At 41.8% G+C, this 26,214-nt stretch overlaps 2 protein-coding genes across 3 annotated transcripts; one reads left to right on the top strand and one right to left on the bottom strand.

Moving 5' to 3' along the window:
- Positions 1 to 621: 621 nt before the first annotated feature.
- Positions 622 to 25,564, bottom strand: LOC311440554 (uricase-like). The gene is made up of 8 exons (XM_084527599.1): positions 25,523 to 25,564; positions 7,252 to 7,470; positions 6,404 to 6,520; positions 6,206 to 6,284; positions 2,760 to 2,946; positions 2,169 to 2,292; positions 1,669 to 1,752; positions 622 to 844 (listed from the first exon to the last, which is right to left on the bottom strand). The coding sequence occupies exons 1-8, from the start codon at positions 25,535 to 25,537 to the stop codon at positions 707 to 709; spliced, it is 963 nt and encodes a 320-aa protein (XP_084383725.1). The 5' UTR covers positions 25,538 to 25,564; the 3' UTR covers positions 622 to 706.
- On the top strand, positions 9,176 to 19,215 carry DNASE2B (deoxyribonuclease 2 beta). Of its 2 annotated transcripts, XM_084527598.1 has the most exons (7): positions 9,176 to 9,341; positions 13,303 to 13,480; positions 14,696 to 14,777; positions 15,791 to 15,952; positions 17,462 to 17,659; positions 18,215 to 18,472; positions 18,758 to 19,215. In XM_084527598.1, exons 1-7 carry the CDS (start codon positions 9,229 to 9,231, stop codon positions 18,811 to 18,813), a joined length of 1,047 nt encoding a protein of 348 aa, XP_084383724.1. In that variant the 5' UTR covers positions 9,176 to 9,228; the 3' UTR covers positions 18,814 to 19,215. The 2 variants fall into 2 exon arrangements, with proteins under 2 accessions (XP_084383724.1, XP_084383723.1); XM_084527597.1 differs by having other exon boundaries at positions 9,177 to 9,341; positions 18,215 to 19,215.
- Positions 25,565 to 26,214: the final 650 nt, after the last annotated feature.

Raw genomic sequence — 26,214 nt, 5'->3', positions numbered from 1 at the left:
CCTAAGAAAACTATTTAATTAAAATTACAGAGATAGCCCAAAACCACAGACACCTCAGTGGTTAATATAAAATTAATTATAAAGTAACTGTATAGTCTGATGAATAGCAGCAGCAGCTATGCAGTCAGAACACATGCAGAGAAATTAGTAAACAGCTGTTAACTAGTCATACTGCAAAGAAGATATAATAGATTTTTTTTTTCACTTCCTTCACAAATCAATGTCTGACTGATTCCCCACTCAGTTATTGGGTCAGAACCTCAGCTCTGTAGCACAGTGCAGCATCAAGGGGTCAGGATAGCTTATGGCAATGAAATATCTGGTCTCACGCCTGTATATTCATTTTACTGAAGGAACATGAATAAATAGAATATACAGATTTGCTGATTTTGTGTGTCAAAAGCATGTTAAAGATTATCAAATTAATTGTTTCATTAAGAAGTCTGGAAATAGCTGGTTTAAAAATTGACTATAATGTTTCCAGCAGGGATTTTTAAAAGAATTTAGGGGGTTTCAATATGTAAATCACACTGAGATTCAGGGAGAGACTTTGATATCTGAATTTCTGAGGCTTCTTTAGAAATCCCAACATATGAGTTCATAAAGGGAAAAGTAGTCAGCAATGGGAGAGGCCGGTAATGAATACACGTGGATAGGAAAGCCATGCTGCAAGTTTATCAGGAATGTGTGAGTGGAGCCAAGAGGTTTAGTTTCCCTGGGATGCTACCAGTCCAAACTGACTTTGCTTCTCATCTCTTAACATGTGGCCTTGAACTTCTAAGAACTTCTTCCGGCCAAGCGTGCAAGCACAAGAGCCATAGGGAGTTTCCACTGGAACCAGAACCTGAGGAGAATGAGTAGAAACACAGGTATCATTCCTGGAACAAGGATGTGCCATTGCCATCATAGCAGAAACTGCAGCTATTGACCCCCTTTCAAAATCATGCCTGGGTCTTTTCCTTCCCTTACAGACATCAACGGTAAATTTTGTTGTTATCTCAAGTGAAAGTGGCTCTGTAATGTCCACCCAAAAGAGGACAAAGGTAGGACAGGATGGCAGGAGAATCACAGGAATTTGGGAGGGACACTAGAGTCTAAACAGACTATAAACTGTTGGTCGGTCAAAATGGCAACTGCAAAATGGAATAACCCAGTTTCTGTCATGCAAGGATAACAGACTTTTGGCTTGACCCAGCTGACAGCTAGAGCAGCTGTGGAGGGAGGGGCAAATACATCACAGCCGTTCCATCTCTCACCCTCTGCCTGGTCCCAGGCTTATACCTTGTCCACTGTTGGACCTGGTTGCTTTGACTCCAAATGGCTGCAGAACAATCTTTTCACTGCTCTCTTACAGTGTTGGTCTTCTGTCACCTAGAGGTAAAGCCTATGGCCTTAGCTAACCTAGTATTTCTGCTACAAACCCCAGTGATCTCCAAAGCTCTCCCCTGTGCTCATTTATTTCTTATCAGGAACATAAGAAGGCAATCATCCTTCTGCTATAGTTAGTGTAGATTTCCTTTGGAGGTAGGGTGGAGCCTTCACTGGGGCTGGAGGAGAAAGTTTGTTCACTTTGGCTGTTCTTTTGCATTAAAGTATAGCTATTGCTATACTTTAAGGCTGGGAGTTTATAGAGAATCCAGGTAAGTTGTGTTTGGAGCATTTACTTACTTCTTTGTCATTGGTCAAGCCTAGATTCTTCATGTCTACCACATTGTAAAACGTGTTGTTCAAGATGACTTCTATGACCTGTACCTGAAACCAGGAAAACAGGGCAATGAACTAACACACTTTCTCAGCCAACAGCCTACCAACATTTTACCTCAGTGCGAGGAAAAACAGAGCAACACCTCCCTTCACAAAAATATGTACAGTTGATAAAATGCAATACATTGAACATGTAGCCAATCTGAGAGCACTCCTTTCACTTTTGCTCATGTCCTGCCGAGCACTGAGTGATATTCTCCCCCATTATGTTCATGGCTGATAAGAAGCAGTGCTCAGGACTGAACTTGTGAGTGCACTTATGGTTTTTCAGACCATCAAGCTGTACACCACCAGTTTCCAGTCTTAGAACTGCCAGTGGAGATGGGTTCATTTGGGTCTTCTTAGAGGACCAATTGATGTTCACTATTGTTAAAGTAAAACATCAGCAGGAGGAAAGAAGTTACCTGTGACACTTTGGAAAGGACGCACATCTGGATAGAGTTGACAGTCTTCTGGTAAGAGGGTGAATACTCCCCACAGTCAGGTGGCCCTGAAAAGGCCTCAAGGATACATTCCCGGACTTTGTTCCTAGAGGTAACACAGGTTCTTACAAAATCTTTGTCTAGATCCATCATGTTTTACTGTGCTTATTTTATTTCTACTTTTCCCTGTCTTTTCTGACAAATAGATGGCATGTGAGATTTCATGGAAGAACAATGTCCTGTCTCCTCCAAACTCCCTCTCCCCAAGTCTATATTTCATCAGCAAATGTTCTGTTAAAATTATCTAACAAATGAGTTGCAAATTTGTTCTCCTGAAGTGTTCTGTATTGAACTACAAACTGTCCATTTAAATGCTGTTGGCTGATGCACCATCAGGGAGAGAAGTTGATATACCCCCAAGGCTTGCCTTTCGCGCCCAGCACTGAGTGCTTAGAACCTCTACTGAGATCTGTGCTCAGCAACTGCAGGTCTGGCCCTTACACTTGCTGTGCTGTACAGAGGAACTTTGAGATCATAGATTGGGTGGTAAATATTATTTGATTTGACATATACCATATGCAATCGAAGTCAAAGTCTCTGCATTCGCCATATGACCATTTGCAGAAGAGCTCTCCACATAAAATCCTGTCATGCCTTTCAGGTAGCGTGGTGTGTTCATTCTTATAGAAGCCTTCAAATCCAGACTGTGTTGTCTTCATAAGTTTCAGATCTTTAATTCCAGCAAAAACAACCAGAGGACCTGTGAACCAAAAATACATGATAGTGTGAGCCCTTTTCAGGTGGACAGAAAGGATTTCTGGATGTGCACTTGCAGCAGCAGCTTTAGGACCATCAAGCAGCGACTCCAACACTCATGCTTCTTCTGTAAGTCTAGCTACTTTTAAAAATTATTTTCTGCACACTGATGTTATCAGAAAGTTAGGAAATAAGATAGAAACCACTGAAAGCAGAGCTCAATCTAGAAAGAAGAGAATCTATCAAGTGATCTGCAATGTCAGTCACAGAGTTTAGGACACCCCTTACCTCACTTCCTTGGAGCTGGGACATGCATTGGGTTGGCTCTCACTGGTGTCACTTCAGAGACCACTAATTGCTTGAAAGTGAAACGAAATAGGCTACTGGTGCTGTGGTACATAGAAGAGGTAAGGTGGAACTTTTCTAATAATGTGTAGAGTGTAGAAACGCTGTAACAAGACTGGGAGCCTCAGCCAGAAATTCACTTTACATATCTGTCCTGTTGTTAGTTTTGCACCCATTAGAACGAGAGGGCAAGGAGCCAATGCAAATGCGCGAAGTTCAGCTAATTAGCAGGAACTGGCACTGATACAAATGCCACCCACAGGTTCAAACTGACAGTGTTTTTGCTCTTAGACACTATTTATAAAATGTGCCATTGCAGATCATTGCTGTATGGGTGGATTATCATTTTCTAAAGACCTGACAGTTGTGTCCTGAACATTTTCTTCCATCCTTTTGGATGGAAGCTATAAAACTTCAATTGGTCAATCACTTAGATTACACCAAACTGATAACTGAAAATTTCACTGACCAGACCTGCCAAAAAAGCAGATTCAGAAAGGAGAAACTTTACTCCACACAGGCTTATCTGGAGTCTGCATAGATGCTCAGTGGCTGAAGCCCATGCTGCTGCTTTGTTCTGCTAGTGGTACTACATGCTAGCTAGTCCAAAATTACTCTTTGAATAAGCCTGGCCGTAGTAATCCTGCCTTTGACACACCTTGTCTTTAAACTGTATCTTTGCAGGAAGTCATATTAGAAATAATTCCACTGTGATGGATATTCCCAAATGACATGATTGTTTAGAGTATTTTTTTTTCATACATTCTCACTGGATATGATTAGAACTGTATTTCATCTATTTATTTTCTTGTTTAAATTCATTATTGTTTTTGTTTGTTTGTTTTTGAATGAGTCCAAAGAAATGTACTATTATTTTGGCTACTTTCCCATGTTATTTACTAAAGCTTAAGATTTATCTTATCTGTCCAATGTTCTTGGACAGGTTATTCTGGATTTTGTTCAGATCTTGATGAATTCATAGCTTAGATATAAAATAGTAATACATGGGTATTAAAGTAGTGCAGATACTATCAGTGAACCTTGAAATATATTTATCTCCTATTCAAATGCATAGTCTTGTTTGAAAGAGCTGCTTGCAATGCATGATTGCTGGCTGGCTATCTAGCTGTCTGTCTGGATCTTACACTGAAGAAATATAATGCCTAGGAAAAGCTTTCAAATTAGTGAACAGCCCACCTTGTGCGTTCAGTATGTTTTGTGCTTATGCTGTCTTTTCAATCGTCTAAGGGCAACTCCATTAAATTACTTATGATGTTTTCAGTTTCTGAAAAACTCTGAGCCTCTTATCAGTTGATATACTGGGGGGGGGGGGGGGGGGGAGGCTGTAATTCTATTAAGTCTCACCAGGTTTCTTTTAATGATGAGTAAGGTTTTGAAACATAGGATTAACTCAGAAATACATTTCTGTGTCTGTCTGCTAGGTGCATAGGAGGATGCTAAAGATAGACAAGGTTCTCCTATAAGAAAAATAAAAGGGATTTGAAAATCCTCTCTTTGATTATTGTTCACCCAAGCACGGAATCATAAAGAAATAGATGAAAGGCTATATGAACTGAAGGCTAAGAAGGAAAGGCAGTGTCTTCAGAAAGCCTCAGTGAAGGCTTCTTGTTTACATAGAACCTGGAATTGCAAAATTTCATACTGAATTATCAGGATGATTAAAAATTTAGGTTCAATCTGTACATTAGGAGTAGATGTTCTTCAAGAAAGTGTAAACTCCTATTCTTTGTCTTTTTTTTTTTTTTTTTTTTTTTTTTTTTTGAGGGGCAGGGGGCTCTTTCTTAACATTTTCCAGAAGCCAAAAGGAATTATATTGAGGCTGCCAAAAATACAGAAGTAGTCAATGTTACTATGAACATTAAAACTGATTGTTCCAAAAGACATTGGGCTCTTTCTTCTCTTTCAGCAGGAACGTGGGGACAATGCTGACCTGAACTTTTCAGAACCTGTGTCCAAGCTGCAAACAAAACTGGTCCTGCCACTGGTCCTAATGCTGACATGTTAGGAAAATAAGGAGAGAGGGTAGGATAGGGAATACCTCTAAGTTACTGCCCTAAGACAGATCTGACAGTAATTAGGACAGTAATAGAATCTGAACTAATGCCTAAAAACTCCGAACGCATTGTGTGAAACAATGTGGTGGACTCAGCTCTGTTCCCAGAGGTCTGATGGATGTTATATGAAACACCAAGGCCAAGAGATTGAACTGATGCTTTTGTTGTGAAGCATAGCGAGAAGAGAGATTTTTTTACATTCATTCTGGAATGGCAAGGCATCCAACAGCCCAAAACTCTTAGTGAAATTAAATGGTGCTTTTTGTGTCATGGTGTGCAAAAACAGTAAGTATGCTCTGAAGTGTCATGTGAAAAACAGTTTGCACATAGACCTGAATGCCTATGATGTTCAGGCCAGCCTGACTTGCAGCAATGAAACTGCATCTTTAGAAATAAAAGCAAAGCATGTTGACAGGGTTTTGAAAATGACTGCTAACTAGGCAATTGTCCTATGGCAAGGTGGCTTTGTGATGTATTTCTCTATAGGGTAATGATAATAATGAAACTTGAGAATACAGTATAATGTTAAAAAGTAAGCAGGGCATTCTCAGAAGGCTATTAACTCCATGACAATATGTAACAGTTGTGGTGAATGTGCCATTGTAACCAGTAAGTGTTTAGGGCACACATACAGATGTAAACTATATTGGATTTTAAGCCTTGTCTCAGAGATCAAGGACTGCAAGATTAGACCATAAAAGTACTCTTCGGTTTAGGCCTTTAGAGAGGTTTGGCTGTGCTGTAAGCCCTGCAATAGCTTTTGCTCTCTCTAAGGCCATCTTTATCTGTCATCAGCAGAAATATTTACAGAGAAATAGGGGAAGCTACAGAGTCTTTTCTCACCATTCCGGCACTGCTCAGCTTCACAAAAGCGAATCCCATCAGGAACACATATAAACGAGTGGATGTGGGGAACGCCGTTCTACAATTCAGAGCAGACATGTAAGTGCAGCAAACAACACCTTAACTGGGAAACAGGAGCTAAGAGAGTAAGGACTAGCTCCAGACTGAACCAAGTGAATGCATTAGTATTTCAGATACCTCGTGTAGACGTTGCCATGGAACTTCCTGAACGTAGGTTTTGACGTAGGCCACTTGGCAAAATGTTGTCATGAAGTGTTTGCAGATATCTATAGCAAATTGTTCTAAAGTTGGGATCTAAGGCAGCAAAGAATATTATTAGAATGAAGCAATTACCTCATCTACAAAAGTAGATTGTTCTAATTATAAATATTTGGGAAGGATCAATGTTGTTAAAAATACAGATTTCTTTAGATTCTGGCTGTGCACACAGTGAGGCTAGTCATTTGATCAGCTTGCAGCATATGCTGCAAATAGCAGCTACAGATTCATATCCAAAATCTCCCATTCTGCAGTATAGGGAGCTAGAGCCTCCGGGCTGAGGAACAGCTACAGAAGCCTTAGGCTTCGAGGATGTAATATTGAAATAATCATAGTGATGCTCTGGCTCAGCTTTGCAGGCTAAAGATAGGATTTCATTACTGAGAGAGAGAACTTGATCTGCAGATTGTCCTTACAATAGAGGAACTGAGCAAGGGAATTCGGTTCTCAAACCCAGGAGACCAAGCCATTTTCATTACTGTGGTTAATCAGATGTGAAAGGTTTCTATGTTCTAAAGTTAAAATAACTAAAATAATAACTAAAATTGTTAGACCAGGAGGAACGGCGTCAGTAACCCCTGTATGCAGGATGAGCACTAGAGGAGGAAAATTCTCTCCCAAATCTTTGATGGTGATTTTAGTGCCAACCTGATGTGGAGATGGGGGAGAGATTCTTCTGATTCATTTTGAAAATAAAAAGTCAGCATAATAAATGCTTCCAAATGAAGTGATAAGAAAAGCAAGGCTAGTTAAAAAATAAAAGATACCCCATTTTTTTTGGCCAACACCAGGACAATATTCTTTATGGTGTCTGTAGGTATCACAAAGGAGTTGTTTCCATCCAGGTACTCATGAGCAGAAGTCAGACGGAGGTGGGTGCACACTTCTACTTCTTTAACGAAGTGCTTCTTCCCTTCTCTATGGAGGCGAAGGAACTTAATTGTGTTTTTGCCATATTCACAGTTGAGGACTTCTATATCCTTAATCTGCGGAGAAAACATGTTACAGTCATGAAAGAACTCAGCAGAAGCATCAGTTACCATTAGTTAGTGAAACATAAACAACACTTATTGTTTTATTTCTGTGGTTACCTGTGGTAATGTAAATATTTATGTTACAAATCACACGAAGAAAAAATGTTTTAAGAAGATGTCATTACAAGTCATAGCTGTGATGGAATTTAAAACTTTTATTGGGGGGCAGACCATTTAACACAAGTAGCAGTGAACAATTCTCTCTCTTTCATCGCCTTTGGATTAGTCCTGGCTGTGGCCCTTCACTGAGTCTTCCCCATCATCTCTTCCTGAGGCAGGGGTATCCCCATCTGTTGGGTCTGTGTGCCCCACCACCGTCCCATCGGCAGTGCTCACCTTCCTTGGCACAGCTCCTGTTTTCCCCAGCCACACTAACAGCTGCCCACTGCCCCCCCCCCAGCATGCAATGCACCAGGCAGGGGCGTCAAAGTGATGTTTTGGTGAGGGAAGGTTGCTTTGTAAGCAGGCACAAGTCCCGAACAGAAGATGAAAACAGGTGTGATGTTTCTGGTGGGTTTTTGTTTTCTATTACCCTATCTGTGCACATTGAGGTTCCCCAGAGAAAGAAGGAAAGAAAGGCCAAACTGGGCTGGTTGAAAGTATTTTGTTGCATGTAGTTTACAGCCCTGATTGCTCCTGAAATGGAACAGAAGCAAGTCTGAGCAGCAAAATTCAGCTCTTGATTCACAACTCCAAAATCTTCGCTTTCTGGGATCATTGTTTTGGTTTGCATTAAGCCCTAATTACTTTTATCCTGCTTTGGTCAAACACAGCCCAACTTGCACAGCTATTATGGTGCTGGAGGCACTGCAACAGACAAAAATACTGGGGAGCTTGTGGGGATTTCTTTTATGCTAAAATACCTAGCACTTATTGCACTAGACTTTCCCTGAGGCTGAAATATCTTGTACCTGATATTAATTTATTTCAGTGTAAGTATAATGGGGAGGGAAAAAAATAATATTTTCAACACTAAAATATAAATTGAAACTTTTTATTCATGACTTGCTGAAAACATTATCAGGTGTAAAATAGCTCAATTCAGACTTGTTTGTTCCTAAGAGAAATGCTAATGTGTTTAAAAGAGAATTAATATATATATATTATCTAATTGTAAGTAAATTACTGTGGATCAGAGTCTTTTTCTTGCTGTTGGTTTCTGCAGGCTCAATTCCCACAGGCAAAATAAGGCTCCCCATTAGCAAAATCAGGAAAGAGGGGCTCAGCACTGCACTGGGAACCCACTTTGCAGGAATGGTGCAAAGTCTGAGCTCACTGCATGGGCTGGATGGAAAAAATAGAGAGGTGAAAGCTGTTTTGGTTTGCTTGTCTGAAAACTGAGGTTTTTCATGTCGTTGTAAAAAAATAAAAATAATAAAAAAATGCTTTCCTTTTTAATGCTTTCATAAAGCATTAAAAAAGAAAAAAAAAGTCTGTAGTATCTGCAGCTTGCTTTGAAAGCAGACTACCTAACGTGTTTTAAATATTCAAAATAATTCCTCTGAAGATGCAGCTGTAATTTTTCTCAAAAGTAAAATCTGACAAATGTCATTTTGCCATTTTGTTGCCCAGATTGATCTGGGGAAGCTGCCAGCCGCTCCCTGTGGGTGTTCACCACACAGCAGCCAGGGCCGGTGGCTGAGGAAACAACGGCCAACTTCTGCTTTTAGTCTCTGCCCCACGCTCACACTGTGCAGCTGAGGCACCAAGATGACCGTGGGGTCTGCATGGTGTAGCCCTGCTGTGCTGCTGCTGCTCTCTTCCCCGTCACTATGGGCAGCGCAAATTTCTTGCAGAAATGAAGATGGGGAGGCAGTCGATTGGTAAGTAAATGCCGCTCATGGGAGGAATGTTGGATGAGTAAATAACACCTAAGATTACTCTGCATGAAGTAGGTGGGTCGCTGGGAAGTAACACATAGCAATCACTGGTTTAATCCTGTTTGCCTGTGAGTAGTAGCTGAATTTTGCATTTGGAAAACCTAGGGTAAGTTATTGAAAGGTGATTTCATTCCACAGAACCAACCACGCTGCTGCATTATGAGTAACTGCAAAATAATGACAGGTTTACGCAGCGTTTGTGTCTGATGATCAAAGCCAGCCTAACCTGTGTTCGAATGCCAAGGCTGCGACTGCCTGCAGCAGCCCCCACGGCGCCGGGTCGCAGCAAGGGCTCCTGCACAGGGCCTCGCTGCCTGCAGGAACCAGTCTGGGGGGAAATGTCTGCATCCTGCCATGAACCTTGCTGCCCATCCCCAACCAGCAGCGTGGCAGGATTTGTCCCCTCACCGTGGCTGTGGAGGGGGAGCCGAGGCCGGGCTGCCTCTGGCAGCGATGCAGGAGAGGTGCGAGGAGCGTGGGTGGACGTGGTGGTGTGGGAAAGCGCCGTCTGGTAGCATCGCGCTGCCAGCACCCAGACCGGGTTTGGGTGCTAAATGATTAATTGGATTAATGCACTTTGAAGATGAAAGACGCAAAGTGTAATTACATAATAGGCAACCTAGGTTTAAAAAGTGAAACGAGGCCTCTTAAAAAAAAAAAAAAAAATATATATATATATATATATATATATATATATATATAAAAGAGTACCGAAGCATCTCAAAGATAAATATCAACCAATTTAAAGAGTCTCACTGAACAGCAATTAGTTTGTATACAAGCAATAAAGGAGCGGGTGCTGTTCCTGTAACAACAGAAGGGTGTCCCTCGTCCCTCCCCTCATGCACAGAGCTGGCTGCAGGCAGGCCAGGGCCATCACGGCCACCAGGCCCACGCCGCACTGTGTCGGCTCAGCATCAAGCGTCCAAGGGTCCAGCCCGGCCCTGTCAGCCCTCACCCTTGCCAAGGCACATCCAGATCATGTCATTTTTCAGAAATCAATCCCTTAGGTGGTGCTGCCAGGCAAAAACTCGGTGATAAGAGAAGTTTAATTTATCTGCAAAGTGTAATTATTCCTTGCAGAATGAGTCTGCATGTGCTAAAGCTATAAAACAAACAAAAAGCAATGAACTACCAATAACAAAATACAGGCAGTTCCTGAGGGATTCCAGGTCTCCTGAAGGGCCTGGTGCAGGCACTGGTTCCTTCTGACAGGCATAGCAGGGAAGATGGGGGGGATTTTCTTTCAAATGTGCCATGATCCAAAGGAAGAGAAACTTATCTGTCAGCATGGGTCATGCTAGCTTATTGACAAGAAATAGTGAACTTTTGCCTCATTCTGGATTCGGTTGCTATGAAGCTGATTGAAGAAGCAGAACTGAAACTGCTGAGAAAAGCTTCCTCTTAACCAAAAGATGTTGATGCCCTTTCAAACAAACACAGATTTTAATTTTTTTATATTCATTTAGTAAGAGCTTTATGTGAGTCCCTGCTGTTCAGTGGCTTCCTCCTGCAATATAATTGCTCATTACAAGTATTCACATACTTTCCATTTCGTATTAAACTGGAGGTATCGCTTCCTTTATCTGATCTGATCCCTCCCTGGAAGTGTTCAAGGCCAGGCTGGATGGGGCTTTGAGCAACCTGGTCTGGTGTGGGGTGTCCCTGCCCATGGCAGGGGGTTGGAACCAGGTGGCCTGTATGGTTGCTTCCAACCCAAACCTTTCCACGGTTCTGGGATCCCACCTGCCTCCCCATCCTGCCTGTGGTTCCTACCCACATGAAGTACAGCACTGGCAAATGTCCCAGGTGCATCCCAGCTGGGAGCTTGCCTCGCCATCCCCAGTGCACCAGGGGGAATGGCCACAGGTGCAGCACTTTCAGAAGGGCAGAAGATCTCTGCTGTATTCACCCGAGCCCATGACTCTTTGGAAATCTTTTTGCACACATTAAAAAAAAACAAAAAACACCTCTGCCTTCTGAGAAGTGCTGAGTCAGGGATTTAACCCAGGGCTGTGCACTTACTTTTATTGGAGGGAAAAATAAAAAAATGTGATTACTTCTAGTGCCTTAGTGTTCAGACACAAGCTAACACTGTGACCGTGCTAATTGGATTCCTGACATTAATGCCTTTGCTTTTCCTCAGTTCTCAGCAAAGTAACTTTCAGTCCACTCCCACAAATACTTTAGCCACTTAAGCCCTTGGGAAACTTCCCCTGTGTAAAATAGCAGTGAAGACTTTTATACAGTTTAAATTGCTAATGCACTCAACTGGCTTTCTGTGCAGGTCCAAAACATTTATCTCCTGGGAATCAGCAGGCAATTCACTGATAACTCAGCTACAAGCATTCCCTCCAGCACATCTGCTAACGCGTGTTTGTCAGCTGCAAGGCTGTAAACACTGGCAGAGCATAAACCTCCCAGCACATTTCAAAGCAGTTTGGAAATGCTTCAGATATTAATTCTTGGCTCAGCTCCTACTCTTATAACTACTACTACTACTACTACTTGTCTTTCCAAATCTTCGTTGCAAATAAAGGGATTGTTGCAGCTCCTGGTGCAGGGAATGCTCTCACCAGACCTCCCATACAAATCCCTTCCTTGTCTTCTCTAGAATCTGTCATCAGCTACAATTTGTCCTGAGAGATTTAAGGAGCATCACTCAGCTAGTGGTGATACAGGTGGATTACCGGGATCACCTCTGTGCTTCCCTTCTTCCTGTACATGTGCCCTTCCCATGGACTAAATGTTCCTCTTTCAAAATGCTTTCCTGGCACTTTAACCTGCTTTCCGAAATGCATTTTTTTTAACCAACCAACCAACTGTAAATTAACTGGGCGAGTCCTACTCCTCCTGACATACATATGGTGTTAAGCAGTCAAGCTACATTTTTGTTATTATCGAAAATAAGGCCACTCAGTTCTTACTATTGACATAAATAACAAATTACTTAAGTACAGCACTCAAGGAAAGTGGCTCGATTAATTACATTGCAGTTAATCCCATGGACTTGTGCACTAGGAAAACCTGTTTACTTCATCAGGGACGTTAGTAGGAACTGAACAATTTACCAACAGTATTTAGTACTCTGCAATTTTGAAAAGATTTGTATCTCTGGCTAATTGTAAATATTCAGTTTGCAGCAGTTCCACATGAGTTGGCTATGAAAAGTAGGATTGTAACAACATTATTACATAGTTTCATACTCATTTGTATATATGTATATATGAAAATACTGAGTTGTGTAATTTTATCATTTAGTACTCCATTTTACATAATTAATTTAAATATAAAATTATATTTGTATAGAATAAGAAATTACTGGCAGGAGGTGCCCATGTTGACCAAGGGAATGCCAGACTGACCTTGGGAGCTGAGGTTCAGGCATGTCTCCTGCTGTCTACCAGAACCAGGAGTAACAGGGATTTGGTGGCTATGCAGGGCTCCAGAGGACTTCCCTGAAATCTCTGTCCCTGCACAGGTTTCCCTGGTGTACCTCCCCAATGCTGAGCAGGCAGTTTGTTCACTGAAGTGCCAGGCAGAGCAGATTCAGCCTCATCTCCTCAGCAGCCTTCTTGCTGAGGGTGAAAACCCCATGACACAAAGCTCTGCTCAGAAAGGTTCACATCCACATTTTCGCCACAGCAAGGGCATTGGTGCAGCAGGGACAAACCAGAGGTAGCTCAAAACCAGCTCTTTTGGGGTACAAATAGCAGCATGGGCACAGCAAGAGGAGCTTGGTGCCAGCTCAGCCTGTGGAAAAGCAGAGTGAAGGTGAGCCTAGCACGGGCATCCCTGTGGTCACCCCAGTCTTCAAACCCTCAGGGTGGGCAGGAGAGACTGACCTACGTATTCAGATAGGGCGGTTTGCAAGAAAAACAAAACTTGTTCTTCTTTGTTGCAGGTTTGCTCTGTACAAGCTGCCAAAATACACCAGAGGAGAGGATGCAGGGCTGGGGCTGCAGTACCTGTACATGGATGCCCTAATGCAGGACTGGCAGCTCGGCAAATACCTCGTCAACATGACGCAGGGTGCGCTGGGACAGACACTGGGGCAGCTCTATGAAGCATATGAGTCTAAGGCAAGTGATGTTTAATTACCATTTTGCTAGTATGTTTACTTGATATTACATGCAAATGAAATGAAACCAGCCAAAAATAAGCAAGTAGAGCTATGGCCAGACCTGACTGACTTGATCTGCTAAAATGCATCAAGGTGACTGTGCTGGCAGCTCAGCAGATTATTTGCAGTTTTGGCTACACTTAGAAGTTACCCTAGAAATTTCTAGTCAAGCCTTTCACACACTTGAAGTATGGCCCATCAAGTAAATGAACATTGGTACGTAGACCCTGTGGCTTCTTTTCTGCAATTCCTCTTGAGCAATGGCTGAAGTGGTGAACTGGCTGTCAACAGCCCAGGGCTGGTGGTGACTACCACTGACCTCCATCCTAAGTCCTCCCAGGTGCATGTGTTTCAAGCTCCATCTCTGATCACATTTGGGTTTTGCTGTTCCCCCATTACTGCTTCAGCAGTATTATTTTTTCCAGTCAGAAACCTCATTTATATTTGTATGAAATGATTATAAAATACCACAGGATCTGCCTATGGTTATTTTTTACCATCCACATAGTCTACGTGCTCGCATTCTTAGGAGTCTGGGTGTGTCTTTGCATTTCTACTGCGGCTTAGTGGTAGGGTGTCATTAAATTTATATGTAAAAAAGACTCCCAGAAGTCAGTCAAATACTGGCAAACCCCACAACTTTCCTATCCCATGTCATACCATAGTTGCAATACAAACAACCTTTACAAACTCAGTGTTGAGCCACGCTGATGCCATTTTCCTACCCTGCTATCATTGCAAACTGTACACCAGCTGGGGAAAGTTCTCTGTTCAGGAGGAAATAAGGTGTGGCTGTACGCAAATATTTTGAAAAAAAAGAAAAAAAAAAAAAAGTATTAATCGCTTGTCCTTTGTAAGAACACTTGTCATGGTTATTTTTCCTGAGCAAACATTTTCACAGGATCTGGTAGCTAAATCAGAGACATGCTCAAAGGACGGGCTGTTGCAATGACTGAGAGAACTTCATTTATATTAACTGGAACCCTAATGCTGAGTCTTCAGGTTTATTTTGGTGTAAAGTCTGTGTGGATAATGCCAGCTGACATGGGAGAAGAATGAAGTTCATCATATACACAGAGAACTTCTAAAGTCTTCTGTTCTCAACAAAATTTGTTTGCTTAAATGCTTTCCTCTTACCAAATGTCACGTTTCAGAAATGTGTCTTTCCCTGCAGAGCAACAACACTGCATATGCAATCTATAACGATGAGGTCCCTCATTCAGACTCCACCAGCTGGAAAAGAGGACACACCAAAGGTACAGGGAGAGTCCCCAGCTGCTGTTTCCTCCTTTTTAAAGCTGTGCATAACATCTATTTGTCTTTTTGTCAATCTGCATATCTAAAAATCCTGCCTAAAGCAAAACTGGAGAATGATTTGCATGATGCATGGTTTGATGTATAGTGATATCCGTGGTAGCTTCTGTTCTGGTACTGCTGTGCCTGTGCTCTGTTGAAGAACTCTTAATGATTATGGACCCTTAGTATTCAAGAGTGGAAACTCCTGTCTCTCCTTTCAGCAAGTACAGACCACGTCGTCCTGAGCTGCCTGGCAACAGCAGCACAGGGTGCAAAGGGAGAGGCACCCTACATGACAGAATTGACCTTGAAAGCCTCCCAGATCTCTCTCTGAGGGCAGAATCATGGAAGCACTAAATGTGCAGTGACGGTACAGCATGATTTTAAATAAACAAAACCTCTGTAGAGGTCTAATTGGTCCCTTGAGGAAGCAGGGTTTGCCCAGCCCAGCTCTGGGATGGAGAGGCTTTCCAGGGCTGTGTTTTCAAGCTGCAGAGCCATGGGTGACTACTTCCTGAGCCATCTGCAGCAGGGGAGGTGTACCCCATCTGCCCCAAGCACAGTTTGGTCTGGGGAAGAAGGCATAGTGCTGACAGAGTCCATTTTCCCTTATACAGCAATGAAATTAAAGGAAGGGAAAGGAGTAGTGGGTGAAGAGTTGCAGCCATTAAATCATCAGATTTTTCAAAGACAGCATTTGAGCAGATAAAGAAAAAATGTTTTGCAAAGGTATTTTTTCAAAGGAACAGTGATGACAATTGAAGTTAGGCTATGCAGGAGAGAATTAATGCAATTCTAGCACAATATCAGTGTCTTCTACAACCCATTAATATACTCCAGTGCCAGACTGCTGTAGCCATTACCACGCTGAAGCATGGTGTCTGCAGCAGCAAATCCAAAGAAGCACACTGCTGTGATGTCTCAGGGCTTTCCCCCCCCCCTTAATTCATTTGCCATAACTTTCTTTTGACAGGATTTCTGCTCTTGGACAAATCACAAGGCTTCTGGGTGATTCACAGTGTGCCTCTGTTCCCTCCCTTCCCTGAGGATGGTTATGGGTACCCAGCGAGTGGGCAGTCCTACGGACAGACAGCCATCTGCATAACCTTCAAATATGACCAGTTCACAGAAATAGGTATGGAAAGCTTCTTCCCAAGAATGCCTTTGCTCCGGTGCACCTCTCTGACTTCTTTCCTTTGGGTTGTGCCTCCAAAACTGATTGCTCTTGTCCTTCATTGTCACACTTGGAAACCAAGTGGGGCCTGGAAGCCGCACCCTTGGCTTTCAGTTCTGTTTATCCAACAATTTCCTGTGGGAATGTGGAAAATTCACTCTTCCACTCTGCCTCCATCCCCCCATGAGGACTATTGGGATAATAATAGTCACAAGAGCATGCTGAGGGTAAAGTCAGCCCATGCATACCACGTGCTTTGGAAATATAAAGGAGGATGGTGAATCATTTTTAACAGTAATAGCTCATTCAGCTGCAATAGTCTGCCATTCTAAAAGTGCAAGGCAATCATTACTTGAGCTGGAGTGGTGGCCTTGACACATCAGAAATACAAAGTCCGGAATAAATATTCCCAGATTTCCAAAGGTATTTTTTTGTCACATAAAATACAAATCCTAAAAATAAGAAAAATGAAATTCATATCCGTAAGACTCAGAATTACCTGACACTGGAGTCCTGAAGGCTGACTGTCAAGGGCATTATAAGAAGTCACACGTTACATAACACTTTTCACATTGCTTTTTACTCTTTGCTGAGCTCCAAGTCCCAAATCATATTAAATAAATGCGTAAGACTGTGCAAATGTGCAGGCTGGTCACACCACAAAGCCATCAAAACCAAGTTCCTGCTTGTGGAAGCACATCTTTGCATGTGCTTAGGAAAGAAGACAAGAAAATGAGAAGCATACAGTAATGCTTTCCTGCTCTATCCTCCCAGCTTCTGGTAATCTGTGGTTTAAGGATTTCCTAAGCTGGAAAGACTGGAAAGTTCCTAATGGACTCATCTTCATGAACTCATCAGTTGTGGAGCCCATTTGTTCCCTTGCTCCTTACAACATCGGCGGCAAGGACTTTCACAGTTAAATTGCACCGTGTTCAGAGAAGTACTTTGCAGTTTGAATCCCGACTTTGAAAGTCAAGCTTTGTTCTGCATAAAACTCAGCTGGGTTGCTTGGCAGCTCTCCTGTTTGGCTTTGGCTTGGCAAGTGTCACTGACTGGAAACGACTCCTGTAAGCACAGGCTTGAATTCACACATGCTGTCTGAGTGCCGTGTGACCGCTCAGAGGCTTGAAGGTGACCATGGAGGGCTGTGGCATGGACTAAGACCACAGACTGGCAGTCCTGCTAAGAACAGGGAGGTACACATGGATAAAAGGGAGCATACTCTCTCAGCCGGATTATGAGATGCTGGGTCAGTCATAACACAAAGCAAATAAACATGTTTGGTTTTGGTTGCTAAAACCAAAGCTACTTTGAGACTGAACTGCTCCAGAGATAAACTGTGAAGATTAAAAAGGATTCAGGTTTTCCTTCCCAGACAGAACTTTACCTTCTTGGTTGCTTTGCTTTAACCTGTTTTCATTTTGCATGTGTTCATTTCTTTGTGTTTTTTCTTTTTTTTTTTTTTTTCAGACCAACAGATGCTGAGCTCTAATCCACAAATCTACAGCTGTTCCCTCCCTAGTGCCTTTCAGGCTGATCTCCCAAATCTGCAAAAGCTCTGTGCACACTCCAGGCTGCCCTCAGCCCCATTGCACCGCCTCTCAAAGCTGCAGTCAGCTCGCGGGGAGGCCTTTCTCCACTTTGTAAAGTCCCACTCATTTGTGGATGGTAAGAAAAACTGCTGTCACCTACCACACATGATCAAGCAAGTAGTAAGCAGTCAGTGTATTCTTTGACAGTATTTACTTTGAAGGGAAAAAAGAAGAATTTCAGTTTCAGAAATAAATGTAATGGAGTACTGGGAATGGTCTTCCATCATAATATTCTGTCAGCTCCACTAAGTGAAAAGCTGTCTGATCGTTCAAATGTTTTAAAATGTACATTAATGGGATTGTCTGAAAATTTCTTTCCAGTTATTTGGCTGTAACAACAAAGGACAAAAATAGGGTTTGAATCATCAGCTTTTTTGTTATGAAGGATTAAAAATTCTTTTTCCTTTCCTTTATTTTTTTTCCTCCTGCTGATTATTTGTAACAGGATTTCCAGGAAAAGAAGGGAAAACAGGAATGAACTTCTGAAACAAAAATCAAAATAAGAGAAGGTTGGGGGCAAAATCTCTTCTGGTTCACTTCATGCATTAGAATTAAACAAGCCCAGTTTAGATGATCCTTTCTGATCCCCACTTAAATGAAGGGCTGATTTCTCCCACCCTCTATCCCGCAGATATCTACGTGGCCTGGGTAGCTCAGGAGCTGAAGACTGATTTGCTGGCTGAATCCTGGCAACACTCTGGCCAAAAACTTCCCTCCAACTGCTCTCTGCAGTACCATGTCTACAACATAAATCTCATAGGGACACCACTGAACTCCACCTTCCATTCCATCGAGGATCATTCCAAATGGTCTGTTTCAAAGAAGAATGAAGATCAGTGGACCTGCATTGGAGACCTAAACCGTGCTGTTGAGCAAGCTTGGAGGAGTGGTGGGTTCATGTGCACACAGAATGAACACATCTATAATGCTTTTAGAAATTTGGTAATCCAGTATGAAAGTTGCAATGATGCTTCCACCTAGATATAAATGGACCATTCCTCCCAAACAGCATAGCCCCTTATTACATAAAAAGCATAGGAAATATCTCCCTTAAATCATATTTTCGCTCTGAAGAACAGTCCTGTGAGTTGCCAGATGTGCTAGATCTTCGCATTGTTAGCTATAAAAGCAGCTGGTTTATGGGTAAAACACATCTGTTTTTCTCTCTGCACAGTAATGCCACGGCAAAACATGCTGCTGTCAGTGATGGTGCACAGGGGACCGCAGTGAGTGATGCTGGACGTGGGATGTGAGGAGGAACAAAAACCTGCCTTGCTAGCTAGGTTGTCTGGGCAGTTAACAGGAGAAAAATACCTTAAAATGCTTCAAAATCACCTCCTGTTACATGTGCTGTTGAGATCAATCAGAGCATGTCTGCTGAGTTTGGGAGTAGGCTGGGCTGAATCTTTTAAAGAACAGGCATAATTGGATGCAGACAGGAAGACAAGTAGTCTGTGGACAAGAAGGCTTCATTTTTATGATTAATTTTTAGGGAAGAAATGAGCTTTAAATAATTTGTAACCACTATCTTGGGAGTATTTCTAGTGCTTTTATTCATGTGCAGTAATCATATAAACAAATAAACATGTCCGAATTATGAATGAGTGAAATAAATTAAGAGAGAAAATGGTCTGTTTATGGTCTCTCTCTTCCCTCTATAGCCATTTGTGGTTTATTACAATGTTTTATAGCTGCCAAAGGAAAAATGGAGAAAATTGGGAAAAAAATAAAATAAGAAAATATTTGAAGGAAGATATTATGTCACCTACATTTTCACACTAGGACTAATGCGGCTATTAATTTTCAATACCTGCAGTCTCAGGCTTAGCATTTGAAGTTTGCATGGATTTTTTATAAAGACAGAGCTACCTTACAAGCTCCTGATACATTTTTGGATTCAAATTACAAAAATTTATCTGCTTTTATTATGTTCCTAAGTATATTATAGTATATATATAATAAATATATATTTTTATATGTATTATATATATTGTATATTATATATATATAAATCTTATAGGTGTATATCTCACTTGTACTGTTTTTTTTTTTCCCAAATTGGTGCTATGAACTCCTGTCTGAAGGTTTGGCTGTCCTGCTAATATTTCTGTGTTTAGCTGTGTTTATAGTCCATACCCCTGACTATCTACATCTTAAAAGGAAGTAGATATAAAGAAATACCCCACAACCACAAGAAGTTGTTGAAGATTTCCTTCTCTTTCCATCATGAAAAATCAACCAAGCAATGAAGTGTTCAAAGTACCAAATAAATTAACATCAGATCACATTTGTTCATACTGCTTGAAGAAATAAAATTATTTAATCTGGCATTGAAGAAATAAAATGACTGTATCTGGCCTGTTTAACAATGGGAATTGTGCAGGAGTGGATTTTTTTATTTAGTTGATCTGAATTGAAGGAAAACCCAATTCTCATAGCTCAGTGAAAATAATGTTTAGATATTTAGATAATTATTAATGATAGTTTAGATATTCTGCATGAGATAAACTTTGTTCTTATCCTTGCACATGAACAAAAAATTGATAAATTTGATTATGTTTTTAATTATGTTTTCCTCTGAAGCTTGTCAAATTATTTACATATATATTTTTCATTTTTTACTAGCTGTGGTCAAGTAACAACTATTTGTTGCAGTAAAAATTGCCAGTGAGGCAGAATGCTCAGCAGTGGGATGGACAGGACACTGGTTGGATTAGCCATGATAAAATTCATTTGTCTTTTCCCCATTTCCATGGCAGACGCTGGCCTAATCTGCCTGAACCCTTGTATCTTGCCCACAGCACTGCATGTGCGTGACCTCACTGCATAGGAATGGCCAGAACACTTCACTGGGGACAGCTCTGGTGAGGTGCTCCATCAGGCATCAGAGCACCGGACTGGCTCCTCCACCTGTATTTCCTATGGGAGATGCTCAGCCACAGCATTTGGGTCACGAAGCTCGACAGCAAGGAGTCTCCACCTCAGGCTGACACAGTGCTGTGTCACAGTCCCGCTCCCCAGGCTACAAGTCAACAGCCTATCACTGGGCTTTAAGTGCTAATTGTTATTCTTAATGATTTGATCAACTGATAGCTATCATAGAGCAAGATTATTCACAGCATTTCTCTTCCAATAGGCCCAAGACTGGTCACCTCCATGTTAGTTGCTGCTATAGAGGCATAAACGGCAGTGGGAAGATGGGGAGAAACATTACATGACAGTCACCTAAATAGACAGGCTGGGTACAGGCTCATTTCACTGGTGTAGCAATACAAAGGCTGCAGTTCTGGTTCTCTTTTTTTTTGACTGTAATCAGTTTTAATGCAGTTTTCCTCACATTGTGTAACGTCCATATTTACATATCCCAGTATTTCCACTACACACATTGTAAAACTCAACCTCATATGCCCTCATAGCATGCATTGTGATCAATTGCTGGTGTGAGATAAGTATTTTTGCATATTTTTACAAGGTTTTAATTTTAAAATATGCTGTTTTTTGTCAAAATGTCAAATGCTTGACATTCTATCCACCCCATGCTCCCTTCGCTGCCCATGGTGACCCCTCTGGCTGGGCTGCTCCTGTGGAGGGGGACATCCAGCGCAGCCCACCCAGCGATTTTGGGGGGACCTACTGAGCCAAGCTGAGGCTGCCAAAGGACAGAAGTCTTGGACCCAGCCTGACGAGGGCAGAAAGCTGTTTTCCCTCCTGGAAACCCCGCGTCTCTTCCCCTCAGCATGCAGGTATGGCTATTCTGACCCTTGGGCTCTGTTCTGGTTAGACTAAATGTGAACATTTATTACGCATGAAAATTGTTTGCTGAGGGAGTAGGAGAGGCCAAAAGCACACATTATTAATCCACTAAACGTTGCTGTAATGCAGATGAGTTTGCAACAAACTCAAAAGCAGGGATCATTGTTTGGTAGGAATTGCCTTGTAATTATTCAGGCAAGACTGGGCCCTGTCCCAGCACGCATCGCAAGCGCCCAAGCAACAGGGAAGGCGAACGCAGCCTCTCGCAATGCCCGCCCGCCCCAGCATCTCCCACTCTCGCCACCGCCACTGCCCTGCAGAGCAGGCAGCATGCCTCTCTTCCCCTCCTCTCTGGAAAACCAGGCCCGATGGTTTTCCTCTGAATCCCCAAGGATTCTCCTGCAGCACCAGTAGCTGGGGATCCTTTGGGTAGTGGCTGGAAATGGGCGGTTTTACACAGACTTAAATGTAGAAGGCCGCTTAAAAGATTAGACATCAGCTTTGTTGGGACAAAAACTAAAAGACTGTGAAGGTGTGGAAACTTAAGCTGTGTGAAATTTTGTTCCAGCTGGGCACTCACTCCACTGGAAAACAGGCAGAGGCATCCAGTCAGAGGCCATTTCACAAGGTGGCCTTTAAAGGGGGATTGCTCCAGGTGCCTTCATGATGACTGAAAATATCCTGAGAGCTAGCAGTGGGAGTCACCCCTTCCAACAGTGTGCTGGGGAACTTCTCAGGGAGTCCATGCCAGCCATCTGCCAGCAAGTGAAGGGAAGTCTGAGGAGAAATTTCTCTGACTTAGCTGGGAGCCTTCCCTTCTTCGAGGTATGCTAACATAGCCTGCCACTGGCCTTGTCACAGAGGTTTGCAGATCTATTTCTGAAACAAAATTTGCTTCGAAGTGGGCATTTTTAAAAGTACCCAAGTCCTGCAGAGCCGTGCAGGTTTTGCCCATCCAGCAGCCAGCAATGCCCATTCTGCCAGCAGTGCCTCTCTTGCCTCCCCAGCAGCCCAGACCAGCTGCTGCACCAGCAGCGCACTGTGTGCAGCTTTCTGCTCTTGGAGCGGGAGGTTTCCAGCAAACACCTCTAATGCAATCTCTTTTGTCAAACAAGTGCTTTCTCAGCGTGCCTGGGGTGTGAAAAGACAGCACTATTTTTGAGAAGGCATATGGGCCTCTACTGTCCCTTTCTTCTGTTTAAATATATACACCCCTGACTCCTGAGAGTAATGAAATGCTAAAGAAGAACACTGTGAGATTTTTTTATTATTATTATTTTTTTTTATGTATCAAAGCATCCTTTGCATTATTAGTGTAGTCACATAATTATCCCCAGAGAAACTCACATCCATAAGTTAACACCCATAAATTACTGTGTGGACGTCTTTTATACCTTCATTTTCAGCTTCTGGGAAAGATACATCACTGGGTTCTTAGCACAGTAATTGCTTCCAAACATGTAATCTGCCTATGCCCTGGGTAAAACGTTCAGGAGACAGAGCCACGCTGGCAGTGTCTGCTAGAATCTCAGTGCAAGCCAAAGCCTAACTGTGCTCAGAACATGATGCAAGAATATGATGCGCCTCTTGTATTTCACAAGAGATTTCTTTAAAAGGCAGAAAATTAAAAATGAGAATGTATAGGAATAGGAACTTATGCTAGGCAAAGCATGGAAAATAAAATCTTGTAGCAGCAAATAAACTTTCCATAGTGCAAGGCAGGGAGCTAGATCTGAGATTTCAAGCTAGGCTATCAATATCAGTATATTATAGATACTCTGATACCCCAAGCAGATTAGCCATATCTAACATTTTCCTACTTAGATCAGAAATACCAGATTAAAGGCCTACTCTGTTGAATATTCTCAGAATCCTTCAGCAGTAATAGCTGCTGCATATGACCTCAGAAACCAGTTGTAGCACTTTCAGATCTTGGTCTCAGATAGGAGGTAGTTCATAATACATATTTATTTATTTATTTGTTTATTTATTTATTTATTTATTTATTTATTTTGCAGGCCCATTATATGCTTATCTACTGTTTTTAATTGATTTATTCCAGTGTAAAGAGCATGTTATTCCAGCATATTTATGCATATATATATGCATATCTAGCATATCCTATGCATATTTGATACCTTAATTTTACTCAAAGTGTTAAATGAGAAACACTAGGACTTGAAAAATAAATCTTAGCTCTAAAACAGCTGTTACATTTTCACTCAAGTGATTTTTGTAAATCTCCTTGATTTTATTTTTTTCAGTTGAGATCATTTGGCATTTCTACACAAGGTAACTAGTGACTATTCCAAATCTCCTGTAAGACAGATAAAAGGGAGAAACATTCTTCTACTCCTTTCATCACTTTGCGGTTTGGGAACTGCAAGCTGGTATTCAAATATTCAAAGCTTTACTAGAGTAGAGCATAGTATTCAATGTCGCCTGCTGGATTGCTGGCAGTTGCTACAAGTGGTTCACAGTAGTACACTTGTGCTAGCATTGCATAATTTATTAATCATAGAAATTGTGCATGCAAATTAGCCAAACAGTTCTGCATCATCATGTATTAACCAGAAGATTTGTCTTCACATGTATTAATGCCCTTAAATAATCATGTCGCATTACAGCAGTACACATTTTATGCATCACCTTCCAAAAACTGTCAAAAGCTCACTAAAAGCCATGTCATCAAGTGTGTTGTTTCTTGTTGTTGTTCCTGTACTTCTGACTTGCCAAAGTTTGAAAGTATTTAGCTCCAGGGCTTTTCTGTATCTGGCTTTTTTTAGGTTTCCTATTTGGGTTAAGGTTCTATCAGCCAAAAATCAGTATTTCTTTTTCCATAGTGCACTTTCAAAAATGTATCTTTTGCACTAGGATGCTTCTGCTTAGCTCCAGTGCCCACTGCTTCATGTTGAGGATTAAGAACACTGAGCTCAGTGCGCTTTTCAGGAACTGTTTCTTTCCTTGCCCTGGAAACTTCTCCATTGCTCATTCTGACCTTAGAAATCCTGGGCACTGTGCACATGAAATCTGCACCTTTTCCTCTCTTGCTTTCAAACTGCTCTGATTATTTGTTGCATGAAAGTAAGATTTTCAAGGTGAGTGAACTGACAATTTTGCATGAGCCATTTTGCAAGGAAAAAGCAGGTAAGAAACGCTGCACAGCAAATAGGGACAGTTACTACAGCTGTGCTCCCTGCTGCCCACCAACCTGCCCTCCTCATTACTGCCAAAGGATGTGAAGTACCAGAGAAATCAGAGCAGAGAACTAGGAGAAAAAACTCAGAAGAGGGAACAAGACAACTGAAAGCGATCAAGAGAGACAAAGGAAGGGGAGAGCAGAAGGAGCGTTAGGGTGGGAGATACACTGGGGGGGGGGGGTCAGAGACCTCAAGTTTGATCAGAGAACCATTAGGAGTTAATCGTGCACAAATCCCATTTGCAGCTTGTTTCACTTACTTAACATTTATCCATTTTACAAATGTAGCCTCCATAGGCTATGCCACAGAGAGAAAAAAAAAAAAAAAAAGGCACAAACTGAAGTGACTTAGCCAAGTATTAAAAAACAAACAAACCAAACACCCACAGAGGAAGCTGCTACCTGTTTGTAACCAAACCTACAAGAGGTGGGGCAAGTCAAAGGCAAACACACTAAATATATAAAAGTAGGAGGGAGAAATTTATAAGCTAAACTAAACAGTTCGAACCACACACATTTGAGCAACATGCTACAACTTTTTTTTTTTTTTTAAAGGAAGCTACTAATAAGATTTCAAACCAATAAAAGTACAACGTATACACGAGGTGCAAAACATGAAAAGAGTAACTGAGAGACCATTTTGTTATGGACCATGACACTAAAACCATTCTCATCTCATTAAGAAAACTGCAGGCAAAAAAAAAAAATTAAGTACAAGTACAAAATAACATAAACAATGATAAGCAAACTGATGCCTTTAACACTTCACTCTTTGGATTATCACATGTACCTCTACAACTTGTAGCATTTTATTCTCAGATAAAAATAAAGTTTACTTTAGAAAGCTCCCCAGCTTTATATTTTCTGTGGGTTCATATCTTCCTACATCCTGATCCTGCTTGGTTCTCCAGCAGGAACAAGCCACCAGTGGTCTAGCACCGTAGTTTTGCCCTGCACTGAGTCAAAGCCAGCAAGCATTTTACTTACTGTCACTTGGCTCATGGTGGCCCGCTGTGTGCTAGCTTCCCAGTCTTGGATCCCACAGAGGAGTAATGGCAGTGCAGAAGCAGTAGCTCTATAAAAACTGTCATTGTAATATCAGAGGAGGAGCTAGGCATAAGGGGTTGGCTCCATAAATGTAAATATTTCATAATTTATTTAGTAACATGGCTTGTTTATCCCCCTAGGCAAAAGCTTTAATAAAGGAATAGGTCTACTGCAACAAAGGAAACAACAGCAAAAATTGAGACAAGGACACATCCTAAGTCCATTAATGCCAGTGGGAGTTTGCCTTCATCTTCAGTGGGAACAGAACTTCAAAGACACAGGAATCACACATACAAACCGTAGGATAAAATCTGAACCTTCCACGGTCTATGACACAAACCATCTTCAGAGGATGGTACCATAGTCCCAACACACTGGAAATGTCTCCAGCAGGATTTTCACAGCCTGGCTTGACCATAGCCTTGTCCACAGCACTGCCAGCACTGGGACGGGCATCAGAGCAGCCACTGGTGCAGGCAGTTTCTTTGGCAGAGGCTAGGCAGGCAAGAAGGGATGGATGCTTCTCCTTGTGGTGAATGCTGACCCTCTCACTGCTTATGGGTTTGATTTCAGTGCCCTAGTCCATAAGCAGTAATATCCCCACCTTCACAGCTATATTTTTTCACACATCA

The sequence above is a fragment of the Aythya ferina genome (assembly GCF_964211825.1).
Source record: "Aythya ferina genome assembly, chromosome: 8".
NCBI classification, from domain to species: Eukaryota; Metazoa; Chordata; class Aves; order Anseriformes; family Anatidae; genus Aythya; species Aythya ferina.
This window is presented reverse-complemented; position numbering and strand designations above follow the sequence as displayed.